Raw genomic sequence first — 16,224 nt, 5'->3', positions numbered from 1 at the left:
CTCTTACCTACCTTCATAGAATATTTTTGTGTTTTTTTATATGCATGATTTTGTTGGGTTTGAACTTTGAATGGCGTTGGAGTACCGTTACCTTCTTGAGAGTGAGAGTGCAGGTTGGCTCATACTGAAGCCATCTGGCGAAGAATAAACATGCCATGTTGATTTACTCATTATTATCATTTTTTTTAAAACTCAGCCTGTGTAGGGCATAATTTTCGTACGTAAACTTTTCCTCGCATGGGACTTGTATTATAGAGAGCCTTTGCCTTTATGCTATTGTCTTGTGCCCTCGATCGTCCTTTAAGACATATATATACTTTTTAAAATGTCAAAGGCCATGTTTAGAAGAAAAAAAAAAATCATTCTTTTAAGATATATATAAAATATAATTTACTTTTATTAGGATTTGGGTTATCATCAATCTGATAATATCTTATTTGTTTATATGCTTATATCTTAATCTTGTTTATTTGTACTTTAATTCAATAAATTAGATTTCATCATATATATTTAATATTTCGGATTTAGATTTTGAGTATCTTAATATTTTCCTTAGTGATAGGTATCATTGGTATCTTAATATCTTAATATAGGTATTATGGTGATGGATGAGAGAGAGAGAGAGAGAGAGAGAGAGAGAGAGAGAGTCCATGTTGAGATAAAAACAAAAGAGAGGGAGAGAGAGAGAGTAACTCCATAGATACCTGTACTAGACTCCATGTTGAGATGAAAACAAAATGTAGAATTTACATGAAGCCATTAGAGAAAACAACACACACTTTCCCCACAAAGAAAAGAAAAAACAATCTTGATTGATTATTGGAAAGACCACCGATTTGTTTGTTTAACAGTTAAAAGTCCAAAAACGTGTTTTCAGTTTTTAGTTTTTACTCCACACTGACTTCCACAATCTGAAAGTTGAGTTAAAAAAAAAATAAAGTAGTATGATGGAGTGGGTGACTTTGTGTTCTGCTTCTATATAAATGTTTGATTTCCCACAAGGAACTCACCATTCCCACTTCCTGAATCAATACCCATCTCTCATTTCTTGCTGGGAATTCCCATCTTCTGGAAAACAAGGCCAGGTCTGTATCTCTTTCTTGCTGCCTACTTCTTTCTCTTGTTTCCAATCATTTTACCTTTATTTTGTGGCAAAGATACCAGGTTATCTTGCATTTATGGGGCCTCTGATATAAGGATAGTGATTGCATGATCAGCAGGTGTTTTCGGAAGAGAGGTGCAAACATTTATACACTTGGATATAGAGATATATATCGTCCGTTTGGTGAGTTGGAAAATGTGGAGGCTCAAGGTTGCAGATGGGGGCAATGATCCCTACATCTACAGCACCAACAACTTCGTGGGAAGACAGATATGGGAGTTTGATCCTGATTATGGAACCCCAGAAGAGCGAGCTGAGGTCGAAGCAGCTCGCGAAAATTTCTGGAAGAACCGGTATCAGGTTAAGCCCAGCGGCGACCTTCTATGGCGAATGCAGGTGATCATTTGATCCCATCTATATATCTCTAATAGCTTGTTTGGCAGTTATTCTAGGAAACATCTTTCTAGCACTTGAAACCAACTTCATAAAGTTTAAAAGCACTTCCTAGCCAAACAAGCTCTAAGTTTTGTTTGACATATATAGTCTAGCTCCATGGATTTTCTGGTTTTGTTTTGTTTTGTTTGAGTGTGGATGATGATCATTTCTATGAAGAAATGAACCCAAAAAAAGAGAAGGTTTAGATTCAAATTAGCCAAGTGGGGTGAACCCAACAAAAAGTTGTGAGTAGGAAGCACGAAAAGACTTAGTGGAGTCAAACCAATAGTTCTTCACAGGGCCGGGTTTTTCATCGGCTGATAGACTAAAGCACGTTCAAAAAGCATAGCCCGTTATTGGGGGAGTGTCTGGGATCAATAGTTCCATTAATCTTGCTTTCTTTCCATTTGTAAGGGAGGTGCGTGTGCCATCTTAAGCTTCATATCCCCTTGCCTAGCTCTTATAACTACATAATACAATGACATGTCCTCTATTTTCCTTTTTCTTTTTATGTCGACTTATACCATTTAAAGAGAGAGAGAGAGAGAGAGAGAGAGAGAGAGGGAGAGGGAGAGGGAGAGGGAGAGGGAGAGGGAGAGGGAGAGAGGGAGAGAGATTTTCACGTTGAGATCAATAGCCGTCATTTTCTAATTGGAAGCCAACGTCTTGTTTGATAATCGTTTTTAAAAATAGTTTTATTATGTGATGCATAATATTCCTTTTTCTAGCTTATGGCCGTCAGATCCCATGAATCTGAAATTGGACTGTCGATTTCTGGGGCCACACATAGAGCAAGTGTCTCACACTACCAGCCTCTTTACGCAAATAATTCAAACGTCGGTCCCAATTTCAGAAAAGACATCACACAAAACACTACCCATCCACACACAATGAAAATCACGCTGTGTTCCGAGTGCATGGACTTGAAAAATTGGATTTTATCGGCTATATTTCGACGATATATCTCGGCGGCCTCGAAACGAAATTCAACATCGATTATCCCTCGAGAGGAAAATCGGCAAAATCGGCGATATATCGAAGTATCGCAAGTGGAGGTGACGGCGGAGCAGCCGGAGGAGGATTTCGAAAAATCACCGAAAATATCGCCGATATTTCGGTATTTTTACCGATTTTTCGGAAATTTCCAGTCCAGTCCACGCACAGGATACAAAATCTGTCCAATTTTTTATTTTTATTTTTAAATAAGATGCTATTTGGTAATCTGATCATGATTTGCAGGCAAAGGTTGTGTTTTTCAACCTGGCTCAAAAATTGTGGATTTAGGGTTCGTGAAATTTAAATCCAATGGCACAACAGCAAAGCGACCCCCCAAAACAGATCCAGAAAAGGGAGCAAAAGAAAAGCAATTTTTTTGGTTTTTCGTGGGGGTTTTGGATGGATTTTCTCGGAAATCAAACGAGAATGAATTTTCCCGGAAATCGAATGGGGGATGGATTTTCTTGGTAATCAAACGGGGGTTGCGAGTGGCAGAGGAAAATAGGGCCTTTTTAGGGATTCTCTCGTCTGGAGGGCAACTTCAGAAGAAAAGGGCTTCTTGATGCCCAAGTGAGAGAAGCGGGTGGCCCTTTTAATTTTTAGATTTAGCATAGATAAAAAAAAAAAAAAAAAAATTTCCTATCTCTATATAAATAATTATTAATTATCAACCTTTATTTTAATTAAATCACTATCAAAATTTCGATTTTTATTAATGGTATTTTATAAATTAAAATTAATTTAATAAGATAAATTATTAATAATTTTTATTATTTAAATAAATTAATGTTAATAGAAAAAGTTGTTACTATTATTTTTAATAAAATTTTAAAAATTAAATCTCAAATAAAATATTTTATATAAATTAATTTAATTTTTCATTTAAAATATAATAAAACATGTTTTTATAAAAGTATTTTAAAATTTTTAAAATAAATATTGTCTTCAACAAGATGAGCTCCCTTCATCTAAATAATACAATGGAACTACATCGATCTTCTTTTTAATACTAAGGACTATTGTAATGTCATATGTATTATATTTATGTATAAATTATTTTTATTCAATAAAATCAAATATTTCTTAACTCAATTCTAATTTTATACACTTGCAAAATTCATATTTATTATTTTTAAAATTCAAATATTGAATCTACTGATATATCTCTGTTTATACGATGTTTTTGTTCTTGATTATATGTATGTCAATTACACTTACAAGATAACTTTAAAATGTGTATTGTTACTAATTTTTATCATTTTTTGGAGTTTTTTTTAAGCATTTCTATGAATTTTAAATAATTTTCGATCCACTGATATTTGTGAAAAAATATCCACCGATATTTTTGATAAATCCGTAGAATCGAAATACCGATATATCTGTAAAATCCGATATTTCAATCCATGTTTGATTATTGACCATAAATTTTGTATTAGTTTTTCATTGGGTTGTAGCTCCAATAGATTTCGTGTTCATTGTTGTTTTATTACTTAACAACTTAGTATTTTAGGTGATAGTTCATATGGTTGTAAAAAGGTCTCCTAGTGCAATTATGTTTATTTAATCTACCTCAATTTATGATCCTTCCTCTCATTTTTCAGTGAATTTGGCATTTCTATTAGGCGTGGCAAAGTTTGATATGATTCCTAATGCATTTTTTACGAGTTTAGATTAAGTATAAATGAGTTTAGGTTATATTTATATTGATATGTAGAATCCATTTAATAAATAAGTCATTTTTAGGTCAACCTACATAATATGAATTTAAATCGAATTGACTCATTTAATAATCCAGTTATTAATCTAATTATATCTTTAAATTATTCAACTAATTTTAAATTTATTAACATTAATATATAGACATATATAAGACCTAACTCAACTTGATTATCAAATAAAAGGTCTTAATTATTTAATGGGTTAAATATGTTAGATGACCTATTTGGTAATTAGGTAGTATTTGAGTTTATGTTTTTGACAAGATTATTATTATTTTCGGATTTGGGTTGAGTTATATAGTAAAATACTTGAGTTTTAACACCACACCAATACTACTCACCAACATGAATTGTCACCCCTAAATTTTCCTATTATTATGCATCTCATGTCCTAACTAAAACCCAATTAGGGACATTTGGGACCTGAACTATATGGAGGCAAAACCCAATTAGATAATCTAGAGACCAATAATCTTGTAATTGTCGGCCTTTATGAAAACCTACCTAAAATATGGGCCCTAGTCAGTACATACCATGTTTTCACCCCTAAAAAGTCAATTGGTCATTGTTACACCTATCTTGATTCTAAGAGACCCTATTAGCTTGGAAACAATAGTATAAAGTGAATGTTTACCATTGAGGTTAATTTACTTTTTCTTTTGAACTTGTTCTTTACCAACTCCCGTTTCATTTGGCTAAAAAAAACCTGCAGTTTTTGAGAGAGAAGAATTTCAAACAAACAATACCACAAGTGAAGGTTGGGGATGGTGAAGAAATTACATATGAGACAGCCACAGCAGCAGTGAGAAGGGGTGCGCATTTCTTTTCAGCCTTGCAGGCTAGCGATGGCCATTGGCCTGCTGAAAATGCTGGCCCATTGTATTTCCTTCCTCCCCTGGTGAGTCTACTCAACACCCTCTCACCCTCCTTAAAATCATGTATATAGACCATTTTAACAGCCATTCTCAATGGCATAATTTCATGGAAAATGTAGGTCATGTGTCTATACATTACAGGGCATCTTGACACTGTATTCCCTGGAGAATATCGTAAAGAAATTCTTCGCTACCTATACTGTCATCAGGTATATATATTTTGAACCTAGTCATCCTCCTAACCTCATAAATGGGTTTGGAGCTTCGAAGTATGAAAATGGCTTATGTACATTGCAGAATGAAGATGGTGGGTGGGGATTCCATATTGAGGGACACAGCACCATGTTTTGTACAACACTCAGCTACATTTGTATGCGTATCCTTGGAGAAGGGCCCGATGGTGGTAGAGAAAATGCTTGTGCAAGAGGGCGTAAATGGATCCTCGATCGTGGTGGAGTGACATCCATTCCCTCTTGGGGAAAGACTTGGCTTTCAGTATGGCCACTTGAAACAAAAGTTCACATTCATCCTATACAATGCATTCTTGTGTCATGGACTGAATCTTATATGATATTGTTTCTTCCGTGTAGATTTTTGGCTTGTTTGACTGGTCAGGAAGCAACCCAATGCCCCCAGAGTTTTGGCTCTTCCCTTCTCGTCTTCCCATGCATCCAGGTTTGTGCTGTAGTCATCTACTCAAGTGCTTGAATTTCAGATCTACTTCTGCACGTAATGTATTTTTCATACTAAGGTCTTCTTGCATAAAACTTGGAATTGGTCACACTGACTCAAAATGCTTAAGCCAAAAGCTGTGTAACTTAAGCCTTATGCAATGCTACGCGTGAATACTTAAAAATTCAACCTGGGGTTGGCTTATTGGTCTTTAGAAATGCATATTCCCATGTCTACTTTGGTCTAGCTTTCATTTTCCTATCTTTGGTCTAGCCTCTTATAATTTAAGTGCATAAATGCAGCAAAAATGTGGTGCTACTGTCGGATGGTTTACATGCCCATGTCATACTTATATGGTAAACGATTCGTTGGCCCAATCACACCTCTTGTTCTAGAACTGAGAGAAGAGCTCTTCCTTCAACCTTATAATGAAATCAATTGGAGGAAAGTACGACATCTTTGCGCAAAGGTGAGTTTAGCTTTCTAACAGAAAAGCTTTCGTATTTCCTGTGAATATAACGTACATGCATGAAACACTCATTCAAAATTGTTTATTGCAGGAGGATCTCTACTACCCCCATCCCCTAATACAAGATCTGATGTGGGATGGTTTGTACATATGTACCGAGCCTCTTCTTACTCGTTGGCCCTTCAACAAGTTGAGACAGAAGGCTCTTGAAGTAACAATGAAACACATCCATTATGAAGATGAAAACAGTCGATACATTACCATTGGATGTGTGGAGAAGGTAATTTTTCTGCAATGGATAATGTCTGTTCAGACAGTATATCACTTCTTTGGGGTGCTAATATGGCTTAAATTGAACAGGTACTGTGTATGCTTTCATGTTGGGTTGAAGATCCAAACGGGAATTATTTCAAGAAGCACCTTGCTAGGATTCCAGATTATATATGGGTTGGAGAAGATGGAATAAAGATGCAGGTCAGAAAACAAGTTCAATCACTAATCTCCCCAACAGTTATAGAAAAAAGTAATGCCTTTAGCCCTTTCCTGCCTAATTGGTTTTGAAATTGCTGATTGAAATGTAGAGCTTTGGTAGTCAAGAGTGGGACACTGGTTTTGCCCTTCAAGCAGTACTAGCTTGTAATATGACCGATGAAATTGGACCTACACTCAAGAAAGGCCATGAATTTGTAAAGGAATCTCAGGTTTGATCTTGAATTCTATTGTTTATTTCTTTACTTTAACAAGAATCTACTCGTGTTTCTCATGGTCTAATTACTTCATATTACTTGAAATCTTGAAGGTTAAGGACAATCCTTCTGGTGACTTTAAAAGTATGTACCGCCACATTTCCAAGGGATCGTGGACATTCTCCGATCAGGATCATGGTTGGCAAGTTTCTGACTGCACTGCAGAAGGTTTGAAGGTAACCAATTCTGCTAAAATACTTCAATTGAATCAGGGTTTGCAGGTTAACTATAATCACTTGGTTTCTCACTGGAGTCCCCTCTCTGTTACAGTGCTGTCTTCTCTTCTCAATGATGCCACCCGAAATTGTTGGTGTCAAGATGGAACCCGAACGGCTATTTGATTCTGTCAACATCTTGCTTTCCCTACAGGTGAGAATTATCTTCTTACGCTTTTCAAAACAGCATGGAACCTTTCTTGTATTTGGTGATGACTTTTTCAAAAGTTTTTCTTACCATCAACAACCCCCATTTTCCAAACCATTGCAGAGTAAAAATGGTGGTTTAGCAGCTTGGGAGCCTGCAGGAGCTTCAGAATGGTTGGAGGTAATTTACTTCAACATGTTTTAAGCAACTTCAATGTTGCTGCACACTCTCTCTCTCTATATATATGTTCTTTGAATCTAAATCAATGCCAATTCTTATCTTTTCAGCTGCTCAACCCCACTGAATTTTTCGCAGACATCGTCATTGAGCATGAGTAAGATTCTAAATTATATATAGAATGCTGGTTTTCTTTTGTAACTCTGCAAGCTTCAGCTTCCTTGGACACTAACAAACCAATGATCCAGGTATGTTGAGTGTACTGCATCAGCAATTCAGGCTCTAGTTTTGTTTAAGAAGTTATACCCCGGACACAGGAAGAAGGAGATTGACAATTTCATCACGTATGCTGCTAAGTACATTGAAGACATACAAATGCCTGATGGCTCATGGTAAGTTTCTCAACCCAGCTCTATCACTTAGGAAATTGGCAGTGCAGATCCCTTTAAACAAAGATGAATTTTAACAGGTATGGCAACTGGGGAGTATGCTTCACCTATGGTTCATGGTTTGCACTTGGGGGCCTAGCAGCTGCTGGCAAGACTTACCACAACTGTCATGCTATTCGTAGAGCTGTTGAGTTTCTACTCAATTCACAGAGGGATGATGGTGGCTGGGGAGAGAGCTATGTTTCTTGCCCGGACAAGGTAATTTTTACATGCCCCCATCCTTGAAAACAAGTTTAATTCCACCCATTGATGAAAATTTCGGGAAAAATCACCGAAATTTCGTGTTTCAGTGACTGGGGATACAAAAAAAGGGGACGAAAAATCGGTATGAAGAAATATCGACAAAAATCGCCTGGAGCCCATTAATCAGCGAAATTCTAAAAAAAATCGCTGGTGACCGCAGAAAATCGTCAAAATTTCACCGACTTTTTGAAAAAATCGGCGGTTAAAATATAAAAAACTTTTTGAAAGGCGCGAGGCTCGAACCCAGCCAGCCACCCAAACAAGACTTTAGAAACCTCCACTCACCGTTGGGCTACCTTGTCATGGTGTGCACTAAAATTTAAATATAGTAATACTATGATAAAAACAAAATATTTTAATAAACAAATTAATTTTAATAATTTTATTTTTAAATTTAATTTAATTGAACACTAAAAATATAAAAATTATGGTGATAATTTTCTTAAATTTTTTTTCTATCATTTATATATTAATTAAATATAAAAAATATGAATATAAAAAAATTTATAAACATATTATCATTTATTTTATATCATTTAATATAATTATTTTAAATGGATCATAATTTTAATATTAAATATATTTCAAAATTAGACATATTATAATTAAATATTACAATATTATTATGAAATAATATTTAATATAAATTTAATAATAAATGCATATTTCTAAAATTCATATTTTTTTTATTGATATATGTAATATTATTATTAAATATGATAAATTATATCATATATATATATATATATATATATATATATATATATCAAATTTTTCAATAAAACAACTTTAAAATATCTACTATACTTCTAATTACATTGTTATGAGATTTTTCTTACATTTTCATGAGTTTTTATTAATTTTTGGCTTACCAAATTTTTTTTTCCAAAATATAAATCGATATATCCGTAAAATTAAAATATCGATATATCTACGATTACCAATATTTTCATCAATGATTCCACCCACTGCATACACTGTTTTGTGGTAGAAATATAGACCACACAAGAAGTAATCCTTGTGCTTTGTGATACAGAAATATACACCTCTTGAAGGAAACAGGTCAAATCTGGTGCACACCGGGTGGGCTCTGATGGGGCTGATTTCTTCTGGGCAGGTCAGTTTACAGTTTCACCATCAATGAGTTCAACTTGGTCTTCTACATTACTTTCACAATATGACTTCCCCACAAAAATCTGAGCCTAACCTTTCCTTTCTAACAGGCGGAGAGAGACCCAACACCTCTTCATAGGGCTGCAAAGCTGTTGATTAATTTCCAAATGGAGGATGGTGATTTTCCCCAACAGGTAGCACACTTGAACATGAATCAAAAAAATGATATTCCTTTGTAACTGACTATATATACGGGGTTTTATTCTAACTATTTGATCACTTATCTATGGCAGGAAATCACTGGAGTCTTCATGAAGAACTGCATGTTACACTATGCAGCTTACAGGAACATTTACCCATTGTGGGCTCTTGCAGAGTATCGTAGGCGGGTGCCACTACCTTAGGGCTGGTTGTATATATTTACCTGGCTCAATCATATAGGAAAAAGCGTGGATAGAGGTGTACCCTTATGTTTATGCATATCTTCTACTGGTGATATGTGTCCATGAATGTCCCTATAGTACAAGCATCTGTAAGATAGGAGCTTAGATGATTTTGAGCAATGTAAAGGCAAATGAGAAGTTCATCCTATTTTTCTTGGTTCCAAATGAAGAGGAATTTCCTGCAATAAAATTGGACTGTTTTGTTAAAACTAGAGGCACAGGCTGCCATTTTCCTTCATGGCTAGGCTTGTGAATGACTAGGAGATTGGTTGGTGAATAGTTGTAATTGAAACCATTGAGCTAGTATCGTCCATTTTCTCTACACTCTCAAGCAATTTGCATACATGCATTTGAGGTGAGCAAGCAACTCTGTCCCAACAAAAATTAACTAATTATTCAATCTAGATGAATAATTTCACCAATTTGCATGCAACAATTTTGTTTTAACAAAGATTGAATCAAATCACATGCAACACATTGTAATCAACACTCTCCCGAGCGACCAAATAATACTATTCAATTGAAGTACTACATAGCCAAGCCTAATCCATTCTCATCTCGGTTCAATATATATGTCAAGATATAAACTGAAAATTAAAGGAGATGGCAAAATGGGAGACAAATATTCAGGGTATTCCATCGTAGAGGCTATTCAGGGTCTCCAAACCACAGCTACAGCTTGGAACAAGCATCACATGGAGGCTATTCAGGGTCTCTAAAACACAAATACAACTTGGGACCAATGTCACATGACTTTTGAGAATTGAGTCTATTAGGAATTCAATAAACTCCACCATGATTATGACCACCTTCTTTAGATGTTTTAAGCACAGTAAATAAGAGCGAAGTCCACTGATTGATTTTGGAGTATCACGAATACTATTTTACTTTCATTTATTTTTTCTTATGTTTTATCTTGTGTTAATCAACTTTTTTCACATCATAGTGAACTGCTTCTATTTTTATTTTCTATGATCATGTGAATAAGTATCAAATTTTTTTTTTTTTTTGCTTTATTTGCTTGCTTTCACTTACAATTCTTTCTTTTCCATCAATTTCCTTCATCAGGTATCTTCTTCGCCTATCTTTTCTTCTTTCATTTATTCGCATAAACATTGAGGATCCGGATAACGTTGATGCTTGGTTGGGGTGGGGGGTAAGGTAAATTTTGAATTTTGATGTTGAAGGTTGACTTGTAAGGAAACTTGCTAAAAATGTTAATATGATGCATTTCTTTGAAAACTTGTGGCGTATAGGGTTATATTCACAAAATAAAGTTAGGATTTAGAGTAGTGTGAGCCTTGTGACTGCTTTCTTGTAAAGGTAATGAGTTGAATTTTGATTCCACTAAAATCCAAAGTGCAAAATTGAGTATGTTAAGGCTTTGAAACCAAAGCTAACCTAAAGTTCAATTGTTACTCAACCTAGGGATCATTCCTCACTGCCAGTAGTTTGCACACACAACACTTAGCACTTAGCACTTAGTTGTAGGAGGAAGGACAAGGGATCTAAGGCCATAACACGATGGGAAATTGGGTGAAATCAACATAGAAGGGTACATGGGCCCTAAATCAAATGGTTGGGACTCATTGACTTTGATGCATGCCCACTACATGGGTCAAAAAAAAGTGAACCTCACGTATTGCACCACCCATTGAGAAAAGCGAGAATTGAATAAAATGACTATAGTTGAAGCTCTAAGTTAAGCATGGTACTCTAAACATCCATAGGCTCATTTGACCTGAAGTGTGAAGTCCAAGAACTTAATGATAAAGACTTCTACATCTCGTTTCTACCAAACCATTCGTATAAGGGTATTCAGGAAGGTTTTTTTAGTCTCATGGGGAATTTGAGGCCTTATTCTTGACATGTGGGATTTAGAATGAAGGATTGATGACAAAACTTGAATTAGGAAAATTATCTAATCAAGCTTGTTTTTGTAAGTGATGCTAGTGTCCATGTTTAGGTTTGCATGCATACTTCATTTTATTTTGTTTATTTTATCAATAATATTGCTAGGGGCTAGCAATGGCTTGGTCATGAGGCATGATTAATTCCATAAATTGCATGGAAATAAGGGCAATTATCATATCTTAAGCTTGATTATAGCACTAAAAGCACCCTCCAACTAGTCAATCATATGCTACCTTGTGCATGCTCAATTTTCTCATGTTTTCTTATAGTTTTTTTTTTTTTAATTTTTTAATTATTTTATTATTTTTTATTTTTATGTTTACAACTACTTTTATGAATAATGATGGTCTTAAGATCATCTTAGGACATCCTAGATTCAAGAACAAGGCTTGAGTTGAGCCAAAGGATAAAAATGGCATGGAGGCCACAAGTGTTGTCCCATTTTGACCAATAAAAAGTTTTAACTTGGTTGAAGGAGCTACAAATTTTCAAATGACTTGAAACTTGTTAGGCTCTTGACTCCATGAAGTTCAATCTCGCCAAATCTCAGAAGATGTGAAGGTCATTTGCTTATGCAAATATATCAGGAAAGATAAGTGACACCACCTTGGGGTGCCATAGTAATGCAAATTGACACCATCTTCAAGGGGTGTCGCCACTTTCTATAAAAGGTGAGGGCAAGACATTGCCAAAAGTGGCACTGCCCCTTGGCACCGCCGCTTTTGGTAGTGGTGCCGCCATTTTGTATGGGATCCACAGGAACGTGTGGAGCCTACCTTTTTTTGGATACTTCCAAGTAACCGTTTGATCTCTCACTTGATTTTTGGATGCCACCATGTGGAAAACCACCTTGGGTATGGTTGGAGAGTCTATAAAAGAGATCCTTGGTAGTTGTTATGGGGTGTTCCTTCTTTGTTCTTCACTTTGGTTTTTTGATATAGCTTTGGGAAAAAGAGATCTTGGAAGCAACTGGAGTTTAAGTTATCTTTTTTTCCCCTATGTTGTTCGGATTATTTTATTTGCTTTGAACTCATTTTCTTCAATTGTAATTAAATATTCTTGTTTTCATTGGATCAACATATTATTAGACTTGAGTATTGGATTTTAATGTTCAATTTATTGTACTCTTTTTTTATTCTTAAGTTTAGTTTGTTTTCATGTCTTTCGAGTAGCCAAATAGGCTAAGGAAAAGGGGCCCTAGAGCACTCCCTTTTATCCTTGGAATGATCCTCTAATTTTGGGTATTTATAAATTTAATCAGCTTGTAATTTGGATATTTTCAACTTTTGTAAAATTGTCATATCTCAATGTTTGAAAATTGAAGTTTAGGGGCCCCTTTAAAGGTATGTAAGTGTATAACGAGGAGAACCATTTTGACTTGAAATGACAATTATTGAGCCCTTAATATTTGATTCGACTCATGGTAGCTTAGCTTTAAAGGCGTATCAACAAAATTTATACCTTGAATACTATTACTAAAGTAGCCAAGCTACTATAGCATAGTGGTTCTAGGATCGTTCACTGAGAAGGGTTTTCGCAAACACAAGTGATATTCAAATTAGGAAAATAGGTGATTTTCTTATGGATGTTAGCTTTAAAAGAAGATGTAAATGTTTTAGAAAGATTTAAACTAATCTAAGCTAACATTAAAGACTAAAAATGGTGTAAAAACAAGTTTCTCAAAGATAGGATAGCTATGCTCTGGCTCTTACGCACATTGGAAATCTCAGGATAGGCTCCTCGCGTTGGGGTTGCAACTATGGTGATACTTGCTTCCCGAACCGGTATAGATTTAGCAAATCAAGTTTTAATCCTTTAAAATGGCAAAACAGATGGTAGTGAATTTCATCAATGGTTATTCACCTTAGACTTCATTTGAATGGCTCGTAAGAGATAACTAATGGTCTAAAGCCAAAAGCTTACCAAATATTGGCAACTCAAAGTCATTCTAGGTGATAAACTCACCTTTCAATGACCATTGAAATTGGTTCTAACAGATTAATGAAAAACTTGGAATTGAAAACCTCACCTTCCAATAGCTCGTAGGAGATAACTAATGGATAGAAATCCAAAAGCTTATCAAGCATTGGCCGTTGGAAGTTGTCCAAAGGAAATAAAAACCAAACTTTGCATTAATGAACCTTTAATGAAAAACGACTACCTTACCTTCCAGGTGCGAGAAATTTCCATGGGATTGCATCCAAGCCATCACATAACATCCATACTTTGAGAAACTAAAAGTTTTAGTCAATCATCCTCCGGGAAAACACCCTCAGAGGTTGTTTGGCTTCCAAGAAAATAAAATAGTAAAGAGAAAAGAGAAACGAGAGAGCTCTCTGTATATTTTCTAAGTGTAAAACGTAATATCTATTATATTCTTCAAGAGGTGATTTCCACCCCTTATATAGTCTTTACAAAAGCAAAAGCTTGTGATTGGTTAGTTACAAGGATAAGAAAGGAAATTACATAAAAAATTACATAAGAAAATATCTAAAGTGGAGTCGGCAAAAACAGAGCAAAATTCGTATCACGCATGGGCTATGCGAATTTCGCACAACACTCGCACAAGCCTGGAGCAGTTATCTTCCGAAGGCCATATCTTCCTCATTTCAGCTCTAAATCGTACACGGTTTGAAGAGTTGGATTCTTGATTTCCTGAGCTTTGAAATGGTATATAGCATGTAGAAAATGGACTTCGGTAAGTGCTCCAAAAGTGCGAAAGAAGACTGCAGCTGCTGTCCTCTTTGCTTTTCTTCACTTTGCTTGCTTTTCCTCTTTGCTTCTCTTTGCTTCTCTCCTTTACTTGGCTTGTCTTAATGATCCAAAAGGCTGTCAAAACACTAAAACTAGCCACAAATATGATTGGAAGTCATTGCTAGGTCCTTAACATGCCAATTGGAATAAAGATGGAGAATTACTACACAAAAGTGCTTAAAAGATATTGAATTAAAGGTGTAAAATAGCACTTTTCGGGTAGTAATCAATATTGCAATTTGGCAAGCAAACGACTATTAGGAACTTTAAATATTTTATAAGAAAATCCAATTAATAAGTTTGAGACTTTTGATTCAATTCAATTGTGTTTTCATTGAGAATATTCCAATTAAGAAAACCGTTAAGTGTCTTGGTTGAGTTAATTTAATTGAGGATTATTTCATGGTGAGAAGGAAATCTAGAGGACCCCCCTTTTCTTAGCATTAACACAAGTTTTGAATCAAATTTGCTTAGTTTATTTTCCCTTGTTTTTCACAAAAATTCACAAACCTCTTTTCTTAATCAATTGAAAAAAAGATTTTTTCCTAAAAAATCTGGCATTCATCCTTCAAATCTCTCCATCTCAATTACATTCAAGATCATCTCCTTAAGGTTCAATACCTGACTCACTAGGATTTTTAAAGTTACCATCTCATCCTTATACTTGGGTAACCATCATTTGATACACATACATTTGGGAGCTATCAGTAACACTTCAAATCATAAGAAATGGTGAATCAAACAATGTTTCGTTATCTCTACAAAGGCTTAGATACTTTGAAACTATGTACTTACATGTAGCTCACACTTAACTTAGAATGGAATACCATATTCGAGAATGACTTGAAATGAAATATCACACTTTGTTAGAATTGAATACCATATTTGGAAAGGAAGGAAAGAGAAATGGTGAATCAAACAATGTTTTATAATCTCTACAAAGGCTTGGATACTTTGAACTTATGTACTTACATGCAACTCACACTTAGCTTAGAATGGAATATCGTATCGGATAATGAATTTAAATGGAATACCACACTTTGTTAGAATTGAACACCACACTTGGAAAAGGAGAGAGGGCCCCCACCATCACCCTAAAATGATGCTTCCACTAGAAGGGTTGCACCTGTCTAAAGGAGACATGTCTTTATGTCTTTTTCAAATAAGGTTTGTCTTAAATGGAAAAGGTGTTTGGAAAAGACATCACTTTATGCTAGTGGACTTTTTTAAGTCCACAAGCATGTGGGCCTAGGTCAAGCCCAAGTCCATGCCTAGCTAGTTGAGCCCACACATATATTAGCCCAGGTCTAAGCCCATATTTCTTTTAAGCTTGGAATAGGAAAACATGAGATGTTTGAGGCCTTGACTTTTATCGATCGATGTTTTCTCTTTCCTTTGTAGTAGTCTTTTGTGATATAATGGACATTATTGTCTTACTCATATATAGATATAGGCATTCCTAGTCAAACCATATCGAAATTTTCTTTCTGTGCTGTGTTTATAGTTATTTCATAACTCACATGTAGTGAAGCTTCCCCTCCCACAACAATTTCCATCATATATATTTGAAACCGATATCCTATATATTCATTCAAAATTCTAGCCATGAAAGTAAATGGCTGACTTTACAAACCTTCTTAAACGATATATGATACCACATTTCTTGTGCATGCATTGGCCATCCTCTTCAATTGGTATTAAGAATGAATGAACTCCCATAATTATGTATGCATGGAATTTCAATCTAAAACATAG

The 16,224-nt window shown here is 35.1% G+C and overlaps 1 protein-coding gene across 1 annotated transcript; it reads left to right on the top strand.

Moving 5' to 3' along the window:
- Window positions 1-963: 963 nt before the first annotated feature.
- LOC100259856 (beta-amyrin synthase) lies at window positions 964-10,123 on the top strand. The gene is made up of 19 exons (XM_002270898.4): window positions 964-1,085; window positions 1,221-1,498; window positions 4,964-5,149; window positions 5,246-5,335; window positions 5,424-5,621; window positions 5,717-5,801; window positions 6,101-6,267; window positions 6,359-6,547; window positions 6,628-6,741; window positions 6,849-6,968; window positions 7,067-7,189; window positions 7,284-7,382; window positions 7,500-7,556; window positions 7,664-7,710; window positions 7,802-7,945; window positions 8,023-8,200; window positions 9,282-9,362; window positions 9,469-9,552; window positions 9,652-10,123. The coding sequence occupies exons 2-19, from the start codon at window positions 1,298-1,300 to the stop codon at window positions 9,760-9,762; spliced, it is 2,274 nt and encodes a 757-aa protein (XP_002270934.1). The 5' UTR covers window positions 964-1,085; window positions 1,221-1,297; the 3' UTR covers window positions 9,763-10,123.
- Window positions 10,124-16,224: the final 6,101 nt, after the last annotated feature.

The sequence above is a fragment of the Vitis vinifera genome, chromosome 9 (genome assembly GCF_030704535.1).
Source record: "Vitis vinifera cultivar Pinot Noir 40024 chromosome 9, ASM3070453v1".
NCBI classification, from domain to species: Eukaryota; Viridiplantae; Streptophyta; class Magnoliopsida; order Vitales; family Vitaceae; genus Vitis; species Vitis vinifera.
Note: the sequence above shows the minus strand (reverse complement) of the source record. Positions and strands in the feature narration are given on the sequence as shown.

Coding starts and splice junctions, on each gene's coding strand:
- LOC100259856 (XM_002270898.4), top strand. CDS start 1,298: ATGTGGAGGCTCAAGGTTGCAGATGGGGGCAATGATCCCTACATCTAC. Junction 6,268..6,358: donor TACGACATCTTTGCGCAAAG/GTGAGTTTAGCT, acceptor TGTTTATTGCAG/GAGGATCTCTACTACCCCCA. Junction 7,383..7,499: donor ACATCTTGCTTTCCCTACAG/GTGAGAATTATC, acceptor AAACCATTGCAG/AGTAAAAATGGTGGTTTAGC.